Source organism: Leucopleurus acutus, assembly GCF_964270905.1.
Source record: "Leucopleurus acutus genome assembly, chromosome: 8".
Classification (NCBI taxonomy): Eukaryota; Metazoa; Chordata; class Mammalia; order Artiodactyla; family Delphinidae; genus Leucopleurus; species Leucopleurus acutus.
The window spans coordinates 15872141-15892842 of NC_139151.1; the positions used below are offsets into that span (position 1 = coordinate 15872141).

At 42.9% G+C, this 20702-nt stretch overlaps 1 protein-coding gene across 1 annotated transcript in view; it reads left to right on the forward strand.

Moving 5' to 3' along the window:
* DSCAML1 (DS cell adhesion molecule like 1) overlaps positions 1 to 5427 on the forward strand; it is a gene marked incomplete at both ends in the record, with an annotated part of 342523 nt that extends 337096 nt beyond the window's left edge. The window contains 6 exons of the mRNA XM_082845529.1: positions 73 to 103; positions 252 to 370; positions 673 to 825; positions 1446 to 1640; positions 2880 to 3191; positions 4961 to 5427. Of these exons, the coding sequence (XP_082701655.1) occupies positions 73 to 103; positions 252 to 370; positions 673 to 825; positions 1446 to 1640; positions 2880 to 3191; positions 4961 to 5427 (1277 nt within the window). The remainder of the gene's footprint in view (positions 1 to 72; positions 104 to 251; positions 371 to 672; positions 826 to 1445; positions 1641 to 2879; positions 3192 to 4960) is intronic.
* Between the last annotated feature and the right edge of the window lie 15275 nt (positions 5428 to 20702).

Below are 20702 nucleotides of genomic sequence, written 5' to 3' on the forward strand. Positions count from 1 at the left end.
CCATGCCTCTTCCAATTCTCGTCCTTCTCAGACTCCATTCTCACTCAGTCCCCTCTCTCTACTGTTTTGCAGATGCAAAGAGTTTGGCAGAAATGTTAATAAGGTGGGTGTCAAATAGCTGCTTCCTCTCTCCTCCCCTCCCCCTTCCTCCCTTCAGGGTACAGGTTTCTAAGACCCCACTCTCCTGCAAAACCCCTCCCCCAACCCGTTATGACTGCTGAGTCACCCTCCTCCAACCCTTCTCTCCACAGCAAGAACAACCGAAGCTTTGACACCCCCGTGAAGGGGCCACCCCAGGGCCCACGGCTACACATTGACATCCCCAGGGTCCAGCTACTCATCGAGGACAAGGAGGGCATCAAGCAGCTGGGTGAGTGACAGGTACCATGAGCTCTCTGTCCTGCTGAGTGTGCTTCCCCTGGCCACATCCCACGAAGGGCAACCACCCGTCCTCACACAGTGCCCAGGGTTCCAGAAGCAGCCCCGTCAACAACTCAACAACCTAGGAACTCGCTGCAGCTTCTCTCAAGGACTAGGTTTCCTCCTCCGTTGATGGGAAGACTTGACCTGACTTTTCTTGGTTTCATTGTTGGATAAAGACAGAGAGAAATTTGGGGAGCAAAGATGGTGCCCAAAGGGAAGGACTGCTGCTGATTGCACTTCTTCCCCCAGGAGATGACAAGGCCACCATCCCTGTGACCGATGCTGAGTTCAGCCAAGCTGTCAACCCTCAGAGTTTCTGCACCGGTGTCTCCTTGCACCACCCAGCCCTCATCCAGAGCACAGGACCCCTCATCGACATGTCTGACATCCGGCCAGGCACCAGTATGCATTATCCCTGGGGAGACAGCCCTCCTCCCACACGGGGTTTCGTGGGCACAGCATAAGACAAAGGTGACATTTTTTAAAAAAAAAAGGAGGGAGGAGCACTGTGGAAGAAGGGAAAGGGCACTGGAATTAGAGTCTAGAGACCTTGATTATAGACTCACTAGCTATGGCCTTGGGCATGTCACTAACCTTATCTCTCTGGGCCTCAGTTTCCTTACCTAGAAGTTTTGAGAGGGTTAGTTGTTCTTTCTCCCCAAGGGCCTTCTGCATCTTCCACTGTGACTCTGGACGTAAGCATAGAATACATCCAGGAACTGTAGGGAATGAATCGACAGTCATGAGGCAGCAGGAGATGAGGTGACATTCTTCCCAGGCTGAAGGAAAAGACAGGGTGGCCGGGGAGGACTAGGACGCCGCCCAGTGCCCGACACTGCCGCTCTCCTTCTCCACAGATAGCTCTGTGGTCAGGAAAGGCAGCTCACTCAGCTTTCCCAGGGGAGCTTCTGTGGCTGCTTCTGCCTCCTCCCTTGCTCCTGCTGCCCTTTCTGGTAAATGCCAGCTGCCCAAGCCTGAATGCCTGCAGCTGGAGGGTACTAGCTCTTGCTTCCTCTGTGCAGATCCAGTGTCCAGGAAGAATGTAAAGTCAGCCCACAGCACCCGGAACCGGTACTCAAGCCAGTGGACTCTGACCAAGTGCCAGGCCTCCACACCCGCCCGCACCCTCACCTCCGACTGGCGCACTGTGGGCTCCCAGCATGGTGTCACTGTCACCGAGAGTGACAGCTACAGTGCCAGCCTCTCCCAGGACACAGGTAAGCCCAAGGACCTGCCTTCATTCTGCTCACTGTCCTCCAGCTCCCCCATTATCCATCTCCACCTTTGGTTTTCCCAACTCCTACCTACCAGCTGTTGGAGTCCAAGGCACAGGTCAGTTTCATTTCCAGCTGGTCACTGACTCACTGTGTGGCTATGACAAAAACACTTGACCTAGCAGAGCTCTGCTTGGTCAAGGATTTCATTTTGTTCTCCCAAAAGATAACAGAGAAAATGGTACACATGATGTTTGTTGAACAAAAGGCTAAGTGTTGCTCAGAGGATGATGCTTATTTTCAAGAATGAAAGATGTTCTGCCCTTCATTAGGCAGCACATCAAATATCCCACTTCTGCCACCACCACTACCTTCACAGGCAGAGAGCAGGATCGTGTGAGCCTGCTCCACTCCGTAGTCAGGCTTTCAGACGGCTGCTGGGCTTATGGGTAGGGGAACTGCTCAGTCTGATCTCATTTACACCCTTTCCCCATAAACCCACTTTATTTTTTATCGAGATATAACTGACGTATAACCTTTAGTTTCAGGTGTACATCATAATGATCTGATATTTGTAATATATTGCAAAATGATCACCACAGTAAGTCTAGTTAACATCCATCACCATGTATAGTTACAATATTTTTTCTTATAATGAGAACTTTAAAGAACTACTCTCTTAGCAACTTCCAAATATTCAATACAGTCTTATTAACTATAGTTATCATGCTGTACATTACACCCCCATGACTTATTTATAACCGGAAGTTTGTACCTTTTGACCACCTTCACCCATTTTGCCCAACTCCCACCCCCCACCTTTGGCCACCACCAATCTATTCTCTGTATCAGTGAGCTTGGGGGTTTTGTTTGTTGTTGTTGGGGGTTTTTTAGATTCCACATATAAGTGAGATCATACAGTGTTTGTCTTTCTCTGTCTGATTTGTTTCACTTAGCATGATGCCCTCAAGGTCCATCCATATCTTCCCAAATGGCAAGATTTCCTTTTTTACGGCTGAGTAATATCTCATTTTGTGTGTGTGTGTGTGTGTGTGTGTGTGTGTGTGTGTGTGTGTGTATGTGTGTGTGTGTGTGTATATATATATATCACATATTCTTTATTTACTCATCCACCGATGGACATACAGGTGCTTCCATGTCTTGGCTATTGTAAATAATGCTGCAATGAATATGGGGGGTGCCACTCATTTCCCCTCAACTCTGTGCCTTCCATCTCCCCAGACAAAGGACGGAACAGCATGGTGTCCACCGAGAGCGCCTCTTCCACCTACGAAGAGCTGGCCCGGGCCTACGAGCATGCCAAGCTGGAGGAGCAACTGCAGCACGCCAAGTTTGAGATCACCGAATGCTTCATCTCCGACAGCTCCTCTGACCAGATGACCACAGGCACCAACGAGAACGCTGACAGCATGACATCCATGAGCACACCCTCAGAGCCTGGCATCTGCCGCTTCACCGCCTCCCCACCCAAGCCCCAGGATGCCGACCGGGGCAAAAATGTGGCTGTGCCCATCCCTCACCGGGCCAACAAGAGTGAGCGCAAAGACCACCTCCCTTGCTGTGTCCCCTGCCCCCAAACCCCACGAGCCCTGGCTAGACCTAGCCCTAACTGCACCTGGGTCCTGCCAGCCCAGCACGGCTCCTTGGCAGGCAGGGGGTAGTGCAAAGAACAAGGACTTGGGAGCAAGCAGATCAGGGCGCACATCCTGGCTTAACCTCTTAATACTGCTGTGACCTTGGGCAAGTCCTTTAACCTCTCTGGCCTTAATTTTCTCATTTGTAAAATGCAACTGATAGCATATACTTTGCGTTGTTGTAAGGATCATTAGAAATGATATACGTGCCTGGCACATAGTAGGTTCTCATTAAGTAGTGATCATTCCCTTAATCTGAAGCTATGCCAGGATGGAAAGAGACTGCTTATGGGGTCAGCTGCCCAGTGGCCATTGGTCTCAATACTGTTTGAACTTAATCTAAACCCAAAGGAGCAATCCTGGCAGTTCAGCCCGTGGTGGCCAAACCTCATGGTGGGCAATGACCTAGCCCGACTGGGAACCATCTGACTCCAGGGGCCTGGCCAGAGCATATGTCCTTTGGGGTCAGCAGGGCAGGTCTAGGATAACCAGGGGGAGGGGGGCAGGGAAGCCCCCCAGCAGACATTAGGGCCACGGGGTGCAAGGCCCAGGCTGTCAAAGTAGGCAATCTGGTCTGCTCAGCACTGGCCTTGCTAAGTGGCCATGCTGACCTAGGGGCTCAGGGTCATCTAGAGAAGAGCCTGGGGTAACAGAAATTACAAAGACTTAGGAGACGAGCAGCCCTGAATGACTTCCCCTCCCTGTGTAGCTGTGTGAATTTGGGCAAATTACTTAATCTCTCTGAACCTCAGTTTCCTCACTTGCAAAATGCAGGCAGGTATTAACCTATGCAGGGGGCCGTGGGGACTAAACGAGATGACCTAAGGAAAGTGCCTGGCACAGTGGACGGGAGAGAGGCACGTGCACAGGCGAGGGTGCTCGCAGGGCAGAGGGATTAGCATGTGAGGGTCCTAGAAGCTTGTCCCGTGGAGGCACTTTAAGAAATTAGGAACATTCTGCCTGGAGAAGAGGAGACGAAGGAGAGGGACGGGGAAACGTAGCTGACTTCAGATGTCTGAAAGACCACGGTGAGAAAGAGGGGAAAGCCTTGTTCTGGGGGTCCTCAGAGGACAGAATCGGGCTGAACGTGGGGAAGTGACAGGGAGTGACATTCCTCTCCTCCTCGGAGTAAAGAAAAGCTTTCTAGGGAGTTCCTTGGCGGTCCAGTGGTTGAGACTTGGCGCTTTCACTGCCGTGGACCTGGGTTCGATCCCTGGTCGGGGAACTAAGATCCCGCAAGCCACGCGACATGGCCAAAAAAAAAAATGCTTTCTAACAGCCAGAGCTCTTAGGACATGCCTGTTTAGAAATGAGCTCTTCACCAGCTGAAGCTGATCGGCTATAGTGATCAATTAACAATGGGTATCAATTTACTGAGCATCGCCGTGCGCCAGCCACTGTACTAAGTAAGCGCTTTCCTTACTTTATCTCATTCCCTCCTCACAGTATTCCTGTAGGGAAATATGATTATCCCCATTTCATAGATAAGAAAACTGAGGCTCAGAGAGGCCAAGTAACTCATCTTTCCTCGACTCTTTACTGCCTGTCTGGCGGAGGGACTCCTATGCCAGGTCAGGGAGAAGACTGAGGGGTAGGGGTGGGGAAACAAGCTGGCTGCTGGTTCCAAGAGACCTCTGGCGCTAACACGCCCTGCTTCCTCCATTCCAGGTGACTACTGTAACCTGCCCCTCTACGCCAAGTCGGAGGCTTTCTTCCGAAAGGCAGACGGGCGGGAGCCCTGCCCCGTGGTCCCACCCCGCGAGGCCTCCATCAGGAACCTGGCTCGAACCTACCAGCCCCAGGCTCGCCACCTGACCCTGGACCCTGCCAGCAAGCCCTTGGGCCTCCCGCACCCGGGGGCCGCCGCCACAGCCACCTTACCTCAGAGGACTCTGGCCATGCCAGCTCCCCCAGCTGGCACGGCGCCCCCGGCACCCGGTCCCACCCCTGCTGAGCCCCCGGCTGCCCCCAGTGCCGCCCCTCCGGCCCCCAGCACTGAGCCTCCGCGGGCCGGGGGCCCACACACCAAAATGGGGGGCTCCAGGGACTCACTTCTCGAGATGAGCACATCAGGGGTAGGGAGGTCTCAGAAGCAGGGAGCCGGGGCCTACTCCAAATCCTACACCCTGGTGTAGGGACACAACCAGAAGAGTGGCCCTCCGCCTGGACCTGTCTGCACCTCCAGCCGTCACACACCAGCTGGGCTGATTTCCTGCATTATTTATATTAAATTGACAGATGAAAACCGACCAACAAGGGAAAGACAACCCCCAAGTCATGAACGCTTGTACATAGAACTCTTTTGTACAAATGAAACTATTTTCTTCTTCTCCATGAAGCCAGGGCACAAAGAATTTGACAGTGCAAGTCAAATTCCCCACCCCACAAAATATGTGTGGAGAGATATATACATATATATAGAGAGAGGAACACATCGACAAGCTATATATCTATATATTTCTCTCACCTTATTTTGAGACAGAGGCACAAAGGCTCAGCAATTTTTCCCTCCTACTCACCCTCCCTCCAATCTAGGTGGTTTTGACAAAGACCAAAATCCCAACTCAGAGACAGTGCATGCGATTTTACTGTTCCAAGAAAACCAGGAGTTGCTTCAATTTGCAGATGCTTATGTGTTGATACCTTTTTCTATGAAAAAAGACCCAGCGCCGTGTGCAATAAAGGTTATGTTTCTACATGGTGGCTTTTTTCCCATTTGGCAAGGGCCAGTGGGGAGGCAGGGAGGAGAGGCCCCTGTACCAGGCCGTCTGTCTCTCAGGGAGAGACTTCGAGAAGCCCAGTTTTAGCTCAGCACGTTAAACTTTTAAAAAGGCTTTCCATTAGCCAAGCTGCCTCCTTGAGCACTTCCGTGCTGGGCCCTACAGGGGACCAGCTGTGTGTCTTTGAGCGAGCTCCTAAACCTCTCTGAGCCACAGTTTGCTTATCGGTAAAATGAGGCAACCTTGGCAAGAGCGCTGGAGAGCCGGTATGGGGGTGGAAGTCTGTGTCTACTGGCTTCTCTCCTTTGGGAGAAAGCAGTGTAGCCAGGGGAACAAAGCTACGCTAACCGCTAGTGGGAAGTTGTGTAAGAGATGCCTCTAAACTGGGAAGGGAGGGAGAGATGCTATTACCCTGGGGGTCCAGCCAGAGCCTGAAGTTCTGGGCTGACTGTTAGGACAAGAAAAGGCCAAAGGGAGAAGGAATGAGGTCATCAGAGGTCGGAAATGTGGAAAGGGCTCATGGAGGAGGGGAATGGGTTGCAGCCAGAGAGAATGAGGCAGCGGGCACCTGGTGTCAGAGGAGCTGCAATTAGATTCCAGGTGGAAGGAATCGCACCCACGTGCAGGTACGCAAAGGAGGCGTTTCTGAGAAGAGGGTCAAAGTGCACGTGAGCTGGGCCTCCAAGGACGTGAGGGTTTGGATAGGCAGAGGAGAGGGAAAGACCCAGGAGAATGCAAAAGCCCAGGGGCGTGGAGTTCACGGTGCCCCTCCACGGTGGCCAGGACCCCTGGGTGAAAAGGAAGTGTCCCTCAGAAGTACAAAGGGGGCTCCTGAGCTCAGCACCCAAAGTCGAGACTGAGTTGTGGACCCGGAATCTGGAAGGAAGGTGAGCCTGCTGTTCCCACCACCCTTTCCCCAAAACAGAGAGAAGGAAAAGGGAAGGGGACCCCAGGGCTGGGGAGGGAGGGAAGGAGGAAGGGAAGGTGTGTGCAGGATGTGAGTTGTACCCGTCAGTCTGGGCCACAGGGAAGCCCTCCCTGGCATGCATGACCTTGGATAGAAGCACTTTCCAATAAGCAGCTCATGCCACAAACATTTCCTGAGCCCCAGCGAGTGCGGACACAGGAGCTCCCGCCCATGGGTAACTACATTGCAGGGGGAGAGCTGTTGCCATGAAAGAGGGGAGGAGGCAGAGGTTATGTGCTCCTGGGTGACTCCTAGGCCCTTGGGGAGACTCCCTCTCAGCCCGGATGCACCCGGAGAACCTGCTAACGGTATTAGTGGGAAAAAGCCCTCCAGACTCCTTCCATCACTGGAGGACGGGCCACCTCCCCAGGGCTGCATGCGCCACCTGCAGGTCACTTCTCAAACTGCAGGCACAATGATCAAGTCCCGAGTTCTCATTGACGATTGGCTGATGTAAACTCACGGCAGGTTTGGGAAGTCGGCATCACCATCTCCATTGGGCAGGTGAGAAAGGTGGAACCCTAGAGAGCTGAGTAAGTTATCCAAGGTTAGAGGAGCAGGAAGAGATGGAGATGAGGTTCAAACCAAGAGCGTCTGATTCCTTAGCCACTGGGTCATCCTGCCCCATGTTTCACTATTCAGAGGCTGAGTTTCAGTTCTGCCCCGAGGATGATGCACTCCGCCAGCACCAAGTGACCCAGCTGGACTCACTGGCGGGAAAGCAGCCAGTGTGGAACTGTTAGCCATTCAGGGAGGGGAGCCTCTACAACATGCTGAGCTGGATGGAGTGGGCAGCTCTGATGGGCTGACTCTGGCAGGGACAGTAATAGCAGGGGAGGTGTTCAGCTCTGGGGCTCTGTTGGAGAAGGCCTTGGACCAGAGGTAGCCCGTGTAGGAGGAAAAGGACTTGAAGAGACAACAGAGCAGTGAAGTACAAGCCAGTTTCACTTGTGCTCAGTTGAGCTGGGCCCCTTACTAAGAAACACGAGTTCTGGAAATTCAGACAGACTCATGCAAAATCCACACAATTTTGTGGGCTGATGATTTCTAACCTCGATGCGTTCTTTAGCTAAACCACAAACCTGCCTGTTTGAACAGTACCCAGAAGCTAGTTCACTGATTAGCTCACCTCCTGCTCACTCACCCCCAGCTCATCATCACTGAACTCTGTATCTGGAGCCGTCATCTCCTTTCCAGATCTCCACCAGACAAGACCACCACGTGTCTCTAGCGTCTTGATACTCAAAGTATGGTCCACAGACCAGCAGCAGCAGCATCACCTAGGAGCTTGTTAGAAATGTGAGTTCCTCACCCCAGGACCACTGGATCAAAATCTGCAGTTTAGCAAAATCCCTAGAGGATTCGTACGCACCCTAGAGTTCAAGAAGCCTTCCTCTAGAAAGGCTTCCGAGAGACCATGCCCTTGCTCTCTCCCTTCTGCCAAAAACCAGAGCTAGACCAGTGGATCTTAGTTGCACATCAGATTCACCTGAGAAGCTCGTTAAAAAACAAGAAGCTCAGATCTCGCCAATCCCAACTGAATCACAATTTGCAGGCATGCAACCCAGGCATTTGTATTTTTTGTATGTGTGGTAAAAGATACACAAAATAACATTTACCGTTTTAACTATTTCTTAAATTTTTTTAACTTTTATATTAGAGAATAATTGATTTACAATGTTGTGTTAGTTTCTGCTGTACAGCAAAGTGATTCAGTTATACATATACATATATCCATTCTTTTTCAGACTTTTACCACATAAATTATTACAGAATATCGAGTAGAGTTCCCTGTGCTGTACAGTACGTCCTTGTTGGTTATCTATTTTATATATAGTAATGTGTGTATGTTAATCTCAAACTCCTGATTAATCCCTCCCCCCACCTTTCCCGTTTGGTAACCATTAGTGTGTTTTTGAAGTCTGTGGGTCTATTTCTGTTTTGTAAATAAGTTCACTTGTATCATTTTTTAGATTCCACATATAAGTGATATCATATGGTATTTGTCTTTCTCTTCCTGACTTACTTCACTTGGTGTGATAATCTCTAGGTCCATCCACGTTGCTGCAAATGGCATTATTGCATTCTTGTTTATGGCTGAGTAATATTCCATTGTATATATGTACCACATCTTCTTTATCCATTCACCTGTAGGTGGACATTAAGGTGGCTTCCATGTCTTGGCTTATTGTGCACAGTGCTGCAGTGAACATTGGAGTGCATGTATCCTTTCAGCTTATGGTTTTCTCTGGATATATGCCCAGGAGTGGGATTGCTGGGTCATATGGTAGTTCTTAAATTTTTTAAGGAACCACCATACTGTTCTCCACAGTTGCTGTATCAATTTACATTCACACCAACAGTGCAAGAGGGTTCCCTTTTCTCCACACCCTCTCCAGCATTTATTGTATGTGGACTTTCTGATGATGGCCATTCTGACTGGTGTGAGGTCATACCTCACTGCAGTTTTAATTTGCATTTCTCTAATAATTAGTGATGTTGAGCATCTTTTCATGTGCTTTCTGGCCATCTGTATGTCTTCTTTGGAGAAATGTCTATTAGGTCTTCTGCCCATGTTTTTATTGGGTTGTTTGTTTTTTTGATATTGAGCTGCATGAGCTGTTTGTTTATTTTGGAAATCAATCCCTAGTCAGTTGCTTCATTTGCAAATATTTGCTCCCATTCTGTGGGTTGTCTTGTCTTTTTGTTTATGATTTCCTTTGCTATGCAGAAGCTTTTAAGTGTAATTAGGTCCCATGTGTTTATTTTTGTTTATCTTTTCATTACTTTAGGAGGTGGATCCCAAAAGATATTGCTGAAATTTATGTCAGAGTGTTCTGCCTATATTTTCCTCTAAGAGTTTTAGAGTATCCGATCTCACATTTAGTTCTTTAATTTCATTCTTTTACATGTAGCTGTCCAGTTTTCTCAGCACCACTTATTGAAGAGACTGCCTTTTCTCCATCATATATTCTTGCCTCCTTTGTCATAATAGTTGACCATAGGTGTGTGGGTTTATCTCTGGGCTTTCTATCCTGTTCCAATGATCTATATTTCTGATTTTGTGCCAGTACCATATTGTCTTGATTACTGTAGCTTTGTAGTATAGTCTGAAGTCAGGGAGTCTGACTCCTCCAGCTCCATTTTTCTTTCTCAGGATTGCTTCAGCTATTCAGGGTCTTTTCTGTTTCCATACAAATTTAAAATTTTTTTATTCTAGTTCTGTAAAAAATGCCATTGGTAATTTGACAGGAATTGTATTGAATGTGTAGATTGCCTTGGGTAGTATAGTCATTTTGACAATATTGATTCTTCCAATCCAGGAACATGGTATATCTACCCATCTGTTTGTGTCACCTTCGATTTCTTTCGCCAGTGTCTCATAGCTTTCAGAGTACAGATCTTTTGCCTCCTTAGGTAGGTTTATTCCTAGGTATTTTATTTTTTGATGCAATGGTAAATGAGGTTGTTTCCTTAATGTTTTAACCATTTTTAAGTGTGCAATTCAGTAACATTAAGTAGATTCACCTTGTGGTGCAACCATCACCATTATCCATTTCCAGAACTTTTTCATCTTCCCAAACAAAAACTCTGTACCCATTAAACACTAATTCCCCATTTCCCTTTCCCCCAGCCCCTGGCAACCACCATTCTACTTTCTGTCTCTATTAATTGGACTACTCTAGAAGCCTCGTGTCAGTGGAATCACAGTCACACAGTATTTGTCCTTTCAGTTAGCTTGCTTCACTCAGCATGTTTTCAAGGTTCATCCATGTTATAATATGTATCAGAATTTCATTCATTTTTAAGGGTGAATAATATTCCATTGCGTGTATATATCACATTTTTTTTTATCCCATTCACTTATTGATGGACACTTGCGTTCTTTCCTTTTGTTTGTGAATACTGCTGCTATGAGCATTGGTGTATAAGTACCTGTTTGGGTCCCCACTTTCAATTCTTTTAGGTATATAACTAGGAGTGGAATTGTTGGATCAAATGGTAATTCTATGTTTAACTTTTTTTCATGAAGAACATATTTCTTTTTTATTGAGGTATAGTTGACATGTAATATTGTATGTACATGATTTGATATTTGTATACATTGTGAAATGATCACCACAATAAGTCTAGTTAATATCTGTCACCATACATAGTTACCAAATTTTTTCCTTGTGACTTTTAAGATCTACTCTTTTAGCAACTTTTCTTTTTGTGTGTGTGTGTGGTACGCGGGCCTCCCACTGCTGTGGCCCCTCCCACTGCAGAGCATAGGCTCCAGACACGCAGGCCCAGCGGCCACGGCCCCTGGGCCCAGCTGCTCCATGGCACGCAGGACCCTCCCAGACCGGGGCACGAACCCGCATCCCCTGCATCGGCAGGCGGACTCCCAACCACTGTGCCACCAGGGAAGCCCTAGCAACTTTTATATATGCAATACAGTATTATTAGCCATAGTTACCATGCTATACATTACATCCCCATGACTTATTTTATAACTGAAGTTTGTACCTTTTGACCCCTTCATCCATTTAGCCCACTCCACCACCCACCCCACCCCCAACCCTGCCTCTGGCAACCACTAATCTGTTCTCTGTATCTATGAGCTTGTAGTTTGGGGGTTTTGTTGTTGTTGTTTTAATATTCCATGTATAAGTGAGATCATAGAATCCCTTGACAGTGATTCAAATACAACAGTATTTGTCTTTCTCTGTCTGACTTATTTCACTCAGCATAATGCCCTCAAGCTCCGTTCATATCATCACAAATGGCAAGATTTTATTCTTTTTATGGCTGAATAGTATTCCATTGTATGTATATATCATATCTTCTTTATTCTTCATTGATGGACACTTAGGTTGCTTCCATGTCTTGGCTATTGTAAATAATGCTGCAATGAGCATGAGGGTATAGACATCTTTTTGAATTAATGTTTTTGTTTTCTTTGGATAAATACCCAGAAGTGTAATTCCTGGGTCATGTGATAGTTCAATTTTTAATTTTTTGAGAAACCTCTGTACAGTTTTCCATAGTGGCTACACCAATTTACAATGCCACCAACAGTGTACGAGGGTATACTTTTCTCCATATCCTAACCAACACTTGTTATTTCTTTTTGATAATACCGATTCTAACAGAGGTGAGGTGCTCTCATTGTGGTTTTGATTTGCATTTCCCTAATGATTAATGATGTTGAGCACCTTTTCATGTACCTTTGGCCACCTGTGTGTCTTGTTTGGAAAAATATTTATTCAGATATTCTGTCCATTTTTTAGTCAGATTGGTTTTTTCTATTAAGTCATATGAGTACTCTATATATTTTGGATATTAACCCCTTATCAGACATATGATTTGCAAATATTAGCTCCCATTTAGTAGATTGCCTTTTCATTCTGTTAATGGTTTTCTTTGCTGTGCAGCAGCTTTTTAGTTTGATGAATCCCACCTATTTAGTTTTGCCTTTATTGCCTTTGCTTTTGGAGTCAGATCCAAAATATCATCACCAAAAATGATATCAAGGAGCTTACTGCCTATGTTTTCTTCTAGAAATTTTATGATTTCAGGTCTTCCATTCAAGTCTTTAACCCATTTTGAGTTAATTTTTGTGTATGGTGTAAGATAGTGGTCAAGTTTCATTCTTTTGCATGTGGCTGTCCAGTTTATTATAGAGACTGTAATTTCCCCATCATATAGTCTTGGCTCCTCTGTTGTAAATTAATTGAGCATATATGTGTGGGCTTATTTCTGGGCTCTCTATTCAATTCCACTGATCTATGTGTCTATTATTATGCCAGTACCATACTGTTTTGATTACTATAGCTTAGTAATATAGTTTGAAACCAGGGAGGATGATGTCTCTAGCTTTGCTGTTCTTTCTCAAGATTGATTTGGCCACTTGACATCTTTTGTGGTTCCACACAAATTTGGGGGTTGTTTGTTCTATTTCTATGAAAAATGACTTTGGAATTTTGTTAGGGATTGCATTGAATCTGTAGAGCACTTTGGGGATTATTGACATTTTAACAATATTAATTCTTCCAATCTATAAGTACAGAATATTTTTGCACTTATTTGTGTCTTCTTCAATTTCTTTCATGAGTGTCTTATAGTTTTCAAAGTACAGTATTTCACCTCCTTGGTTAAATTTATTCCTAGGGATCTTATTCTTTTTGATACAATTGTAAATGAGGTTGTCTTCTAATTTCCCTTTCTGATAGTTTGTTATTAGTGTACATAAACATAACAGATTTTGTATATTGATTTTTATACTCTGCAACTTTACTGAATTTGTTTATTCTAACAGTTTTTTTGGTAGAGTCTTTAGGGTTTTCTATATACAATATCATGTCATCTGCAAATAGTGACAGTTTTACTTCTTCCTTTCCAATTTAGATGACTTTTATTTCTTTTTCTTGCCTAACTGCTCTGACTAGGACTTCCATACTATGTTGAATAAAAGTGGTAAGAGTGGACATCCTTGTCTTGTTCCTGATCTTAGAGGAAAAGCTTTTAGCTTTTCACTGTTATGTATGGTGTTAATTGTGAGTTTGTCATATATGGCCTTTACTCTGTTGAGGTACATTCCCTGTATTCCCACTTGGTTGAGAGTTTTTATCATAAATGAATGTTGAATTTTTGTCAAATGCGTTTTCTGCATCTATTGAGATGATCATATGATTTTTATACTTCATTGTGTTAATGGTGTATAATGTTGACTGATTTGCAGACGTTGAACCATCCTTGCATCCTGAGAATAAATCTAACTTAATCGTGATGTATGATCCTTTTAATGTATTATTGAATTATTTTTGCTAATATTTTGTTGAGAATTTTTGCATCTATATTCATCAGGGATGTTGGCCTGTAATTTTCTTTTCTTGTGGTGTCCTTGCCTGGTTTTGGCAATGCTGGCCTCATAAAATGAGTTTGGATTTGTTCCCTCCTTTTCTATTTTTTTGGAAGATTTTGAGAAGGATTGGTATTAATTCTTATTTGAATATTTAGTAGAATTCATGAGTGAACCATCTGGTCCTGGACTTTGGTTTGTGGGAAGCTTTTTAATTGCTGATTCAATCTCCTTACTAGTAATTGGTCTATTCAGATTTTCTGTTTCTCCATGGTTCAGTCTTAGAAGTTTGTATGTTTCTAGGAATTTATGCATTTTGTCTAGGTTGTCCAATTTGGCATGTAATTGTTCATAGTAGTTTCTTAAGATCCTTTCTATTTCTGTAGTATCAGTTGCAATGCCTCCTCTTGCATTTTTTTTTTTTTCCACACCACCTGGCTTGTGGGACCCTAGTTCCCTAACCAGAGATCAAACCAAAGGTCCCTGCACTGGAAGTGTGGAGTCTTAACACTGGACCCCCAGGGAATTCCCTCCTCCTTCATTTCTGATTGTATCAATTTGAGCCCTCTCTTGTTTTCTGAATGAGTCTAGCCAAAGGTTTATCAATTTTAACTTTTCAGACAACAAGCTCTTAGTTCATTGATTTTTTTCTATTGTCTTTTTAGTCTCTATTTTATTTACTTCCACTCTGATCTTTATTTCCTTCCTTCTACTAACTTTGGGCTTCATTTGTTCATTATTTAGTTCCTTAAGGTATAAATTTAGGTTGTTTTGAGATTTTTCTTGTTTCCTGAGGTAGGTATTTATAACTATGAACCTCCCTCTTAGAACTGCTTTTGCTGCATCCCACAAATTTTGGTATGGTATATTTCCATTTTCATTTGTCTCAAGCCATTTTTTAATTTCTTATTTGATTTTTTCATTGACCCATTTGTTGCTCAGTAGCATGTTGTTTAATCTCCGCATATTTGTGAATTTTCCAGTTTTCTTCTTGTGACTGATCATTTTAACCATTTTTAAGTGTACAGTTCAGTGGCATTAAGTACATTTACGATGTTGTACAACATCACCACTATCCATTTCCAGAACTTTTTCATCATCCCAAAGAAAAACTCTATACCCATTAAGTGCTAGCTCCCTTTCCCCTCCTCCCAGCCTCTGGTAACCACCATTCCACATTCTGTCTCTGTTAATGTGACTAGTCTAGGAAACTCATATACGTGGAATCATACAGTATTTGTCTTTTTTGTCTAGGTTTTTTCACTCAGCATAATGTTTTCATGGTTCACCCATGCTGAAGCATGTATTAGAATTTCATTCTTTTTTAAGGCTAAATAATATTCCATTGTGTGTATATATTATACTTTTTGTCCCATTCACTTATTGATGGACATGGGTTTTTCCTTTTGCAATCTGTGAATATTGTTATTATGAACCCTGCTGCTATGAACATTGGTGTATAAGTAATTGTTTGAATCCCTGCTTTTAATTCTTTTGGGTACACAACTAGGAGTAGAATTCCTGGGTCAAATAGTAATTCTATGTTTAACTTTTGAGGAACTGCCCAACTCTTTTCTGCCAGACATCTGTATTTGTAACAAGAAAGATGATACCCAAGCATTTATTCACTCACCACATACACTGAAACCCTTCCTATGCCCTGCCACTGAGCTAAGCAGTGGGGATGCAAAGGGCCAGTGGATCTGTTCTTAAGCTCAAGGGGCTCACTGTCTGGTGTGTGTCCAAATTGGCAGAGTCCTGAATGGAGGCCTGGAGGAACAGAATATGTCAGAGACAGCTAGCTGTCTGCCAAAGCCTCATGCTCCCTAATGGCTGGGAAGTGGCTGCCCTGCTGGTGACTACAGTTCCTAGTCCCCTGACTTCTGGAGAGGGTCCTAAGACTAAGTTCTGACCAGTGGAATGTGGTAGAATTGATACATGTTATTTTCAGAGCTGGATTAGCCACCCTCCACTTTCTCCAACTGGATGTCAATGCCAAAGGTGAGCTCAGAAGCCACTTACTAAAGATGACAGAGCTTCACTCAGCCTGGGTTCCTATACATCTGTGCAGAGCAGAGGCCCCTCTACCCCTACCAATGCCAACTGGACTTTCTATGAGGAAAAAAAAAAGAAACTTGTATTAAGCCACTGAGATTTGGGAGTTTATCTTTACAACAGCTAACAGCATCTTAATTTATGCAGAAGATGAGGAGGAACTTGGATCTCCATGGAAACCCTCATTTCATAACTCAGGTTCAGGGCATCTCCCCACATACCATCTCCCCTTCACCCACATCTACGCAGGCGAAGTGTTGGGGAACGGCAACTGATGAGCTCAGAGAGGAGGGTAACTGTGTTTGTAGGAGAGGAGCGTGGGAGGACTAGTCAGGGCTCTGTTCTTCCTTCCAGAACCCATATCTTCTGGGCAGTGGCAGCAATGCTCTCGGGCAGAAGGGGCAACAGCTCTGCCAGATGTGTGTTACCCTGGAGGTGATCCAGGTTTGGTTTTAGTGTCTCTAAGAATCAGTGAATCTCAGGATTCAAACAGGCCTTCAAGGCTACCTAGTTCAGACTTCCATCCAGATCTTGAATCCCTTCTTCAATTAGCAAGGATCGTCTGTCCTTCACGTGCTTACCTCCTCATAGAGAATGTATCACTTCCCAAGCCAGCACAGTTCACCTTTGGACAGCTCTGCTAGGAAAGTCCCCCTTATACTAAGCTTGATCTACCCCTCTGACTTTCACCCGAAGTCTTGGTACCATGAAGGGCAGAGAACGGCTCTATCCCTTCGCAGTTATACCCAGGACAGTGCCTGACTTAATAAAAGCATAATATATGTTAGCTAGATGGATGACAGGTAAAGAGTGGAAGAAATGGTCAGGGAGTGGAAGACCAGTGAAGACTGAAGCCTCATGAAATCTTGATTTTCTCAGCATAGTGTCCCAAAGTACAAGAAAACAATACAATGTAACACACTAATAACTGCTGTTTTTTTAACTTTTTATTTTACATTGGAGTATAGTTGATTAACAATGTTGTGTTAGTTTCAGATGTACAACAAAGTGATTCAGTTATACATATACATGTATCTATTCTTTTTCAAATTCTTTTTCCCATTAGGTTGTTACAGAATATTAAGCAGAGTTCCCTGTGCTATACAGTAGGTCCTTGTTGGTTATCCATTTTAAATATAGCAGTGTGTGTATGTCAATCCTAAACTCCCTAATTATCCCTCCCTACCACCCTCCCTCCTAGGTAACCATAAGTTCATTCTCTAAGTCTGTGAGTCTGTTTCTGTTCTGTAAATAAGTTCATTTGTATCATTTTTTTTAGATTCCACATATAAGCAATATCATATGATATTCCTCTTTATTGAGAGTCTACTGTGTTAAGCACTCTGCTCACCACTTAGCATGGATACTCTCATATCTTTATAATTACCTGTAAGAAAGTATAACTCCTATGAAAACAAAAACACATGTGGTTCCGTCTCAGAGCACTGGTGCTGGTCAAAGAACCTCAGTCCAACAACCAAAGAGTTTTCTGTTTCAGTTTTGATTTGTTTTGTTTTGTTTTTTTTGATTCCACGTATAAGTGAGATCATACAGTGTTTGTCTTTCTCTGTCTGACTTATTTCACTTAGCATAATGCCTTCAAGGTCCATCCATGTTGTCACAAATAGCAGGATTTCCTCAATCTTTTATGGCTGAATAGTATTCCATTGTATGTATATACCACAACTTCTTTATGCATTTATCCAACACTCAGGTGTTTCTATGTCTTTTCTATTATAAATAATGCTGCTTTGAATGTGGGGGTGAGATATCTTTCCAAGTTAATGTTTTCATTTCCTTTAGAAATATTCCCAGAAGTGGAACTGCTGGATCATACGGTAGTTCTATTTTTAATTTTTTGAGGTTACTGTTTTCCGTAGTGGCTGTACCCATTTACAACCCCACTAACAATGCACAAGTGTTCCTTTCTCTCCACATTCTTGCTGGCATTTGTTATCTCTCATCTTTTTGATGATGGCTGTTCTAACAGACATGAGGTGATATCTCTTTGTGGGTTTGATTTGCATTTCCCTAATGCCTAGTAATGTTGACCATCTTTTCATGTACCTGTTGGTCATTTGTATATTTTCCTTTGGAAAAAAAATGCTCTTCAGGATTTTGCTCATTTTTAATTGGATTATTGGGGGGTTTGCTATTGAGGTGTATAAGTTCTTTAAATATTTTAGATATTAACCCCTTATCAGATATATGATTTACAAATATGTTTTCCCATTCCATAGGTTCTTTTCACTTTATTGTTTCTTTTGCTGTGCAGAAGATTTTTAGTTTGGTGTAGTCCCACTTGTTTATTTTTTTATTTTGTAGCTGTGCTTTAGGTGTCATATCCAAAAAATCATTGCCAAGGCCCATGTCAAGGAGTTTTTTCCTATGTTTTCTTCTAGGAGTTTCATGATTTCAGGTCTTATATTTAAGTCTTTAATCCATTTTGAGTTAATTTTCGTGAGTGGTGTAAGATACGGGTCTAGTTTCATTCTTTTAAATGTGAATATCCAATTTTCCCAGCACCATTTATCGAAGAGATTATCTTTTCTCCAATGAGTATTCTTGGCTTTCTTAGTAAATATTAGTTGACTGTATATGCTTGGGTTTATTTCTGGGTTCTCAATTCTGTTCCACTGACCTGTCTATTTTTATGCCAGTATCATACTGTTTTGATTACTATAGCTTTGTAATACAGCTTGAAATCAGGGAGTATCATGCCTCCAGCTTTATTCTTCTTTCTCAGGATTGTTTTGGCTATTCAGGGTTTTTGTGGTTCCATATAAACATTAGTGTTGTTTTTCTATTTCTGTAAAAATGTCATTGAAATCTTGATAGTGATTGTGTTGAATCTATAGATGGCTTTGTGTAATACTGACATTTTAACTGTAGTCTTCCAATTCATGAACATTTATTTGTGTCTTCCTCAACTTCTTTAATCAATGTCTTGTAGTTTTCAGAATAGAGATCTTTCACCTCCTTAGTTTATCCCTAAGTATTTTATTGGTTTTGTTGGTATTGTATAAATGGATCTTTTCTATATTTCATTTTCAGATCATTTGTTGTTAGCATATAGAAATACTACTGATTTTTTGTATGCTAATTTTGTATCCTGCAACTTTACTGAAGTCATTGATTAGATCTAACCGTTTTTTGGTGGAGTTTTTATGATTTTCTGTATATAAAATCATGTCACCTACAAATAGAGACAATATTACTTCTTACTTTATAATTCTGATACCTTTTATTTCTTTTCTTGCCTGATCACTTCCATTGAATAGGAGTAATGAGGGTGGGCACTCTTGATTTTAGAGGAAAAGCTTCCAACATTTGACCATTGAGTATTAAGTTAGCTTTGAGCTTATCATAAATAGCCTTTATTATGTTGAGGTACATTTCTACTATACCTAATTTGTTTAGAGTTTTTATCATGAATGAATTTTGAATTTTGTCAAATGCTTTTTATGTGTCCATTGAGGAGATCACATGGTTTTTTTTCTTTCATTCTATTAATGTGATACATCACATTTATTGATTTGTATATGTTGAATCATCCTTGCATCCCACGAATAAATCCCACTTGATCATGGTGAATGATCCTTTTAATGTGCTGCTGAATTCAGTTTGCTAGCATTCTACTGAAATTTTTTGCATCTATATTCATCAGGGTTATTGGCCTGTACTTTTCGTTTCTGGTAGCATCCTTTTCTGGCTTTGATATCAGGGTAACATTGACCTTGTAAAATAAGTTTGGGAGCGTTCCCAACTCTTAATTTTTCTGGAAGAGTTCGAGAAGGATTGTTAATTCTTTAAGTGTGTTTAGTAAAATTCACCAGTGAAGCCATCTGGTCCTGGACTTTTCTTCATTGGGAGGTCTTTTTTTAATCACTGATTCAATCTTATCACTAGTAATTGGTCTATTCAGACTTTTTATTTCTTCTTGATTCAATCTTGCTGGTTTGTATATTTCTAAGAATTCTTCCATTTCTTCTAGGTTGTCCAGTTTTTTGGTGTATAGCTATTCATAGTAGCCTCTTAGGATCCTTTGTATTTGTGGGGAATCAGTTGTAATGTCTCCTTTTTCATTTATAATTTTCATTTGGGTCCTCTTTCTTTATTCCCTGGTTATTCAAGCTAAATGTTTGTTAACTTTGTTTATCTTTCTAAAGAACCAACTCTTAGTTTGGTTAATCTTTTCTATTATTTTCCTATCCTCTATTTCATTTATTCCTACTCTAATCTTTACTATTTCCTTCCTTCTGCTAAATTTGGGCTCATTTTTTTTCTTTCTTTGTTTTTTTTCCCCAGCTCCTTAAGGCATAGAGTTAGGTTGTTTATTCGGGCTCTTTCTTGCTTCTTAATGTAGGCTTTTATTGTTATGAATTTCCTCCTTAGAACTGTTTTTGCTGCGTTCCATAAGTTTTGGTATGTTGTGTTTCTATTTTCATTTATCTCAAGATACTCTATTATTTCCCCTTTAATTTCTTCTTTAATCCATTTGTTGTTCAGAAGTGTTATTTAATTTCCATGTATTTAAGAATTTTCCGTTTTTCCTCTTCTTATTGCTTTCTAGTTTCATACCATTATTGTCAGAGAAGATACTTGGTATGATTTCAGTCTCTTTGAATTTTCTAAGACTTGTTTTACAGCTTAATGTACAGTCTATCCTAAAAAATGTTCCATGTGCACTTGAGAAGAATGTATATTCTGCTGTTGTCAGAACATCTGTATATGTCTGTTAGGTTCACTCGGTCTTTAGTCTTGTTCAAACCCACTGTTACTGATTCTGTGTCTGGGTGATCTATCCATTGTTGAGAGTGG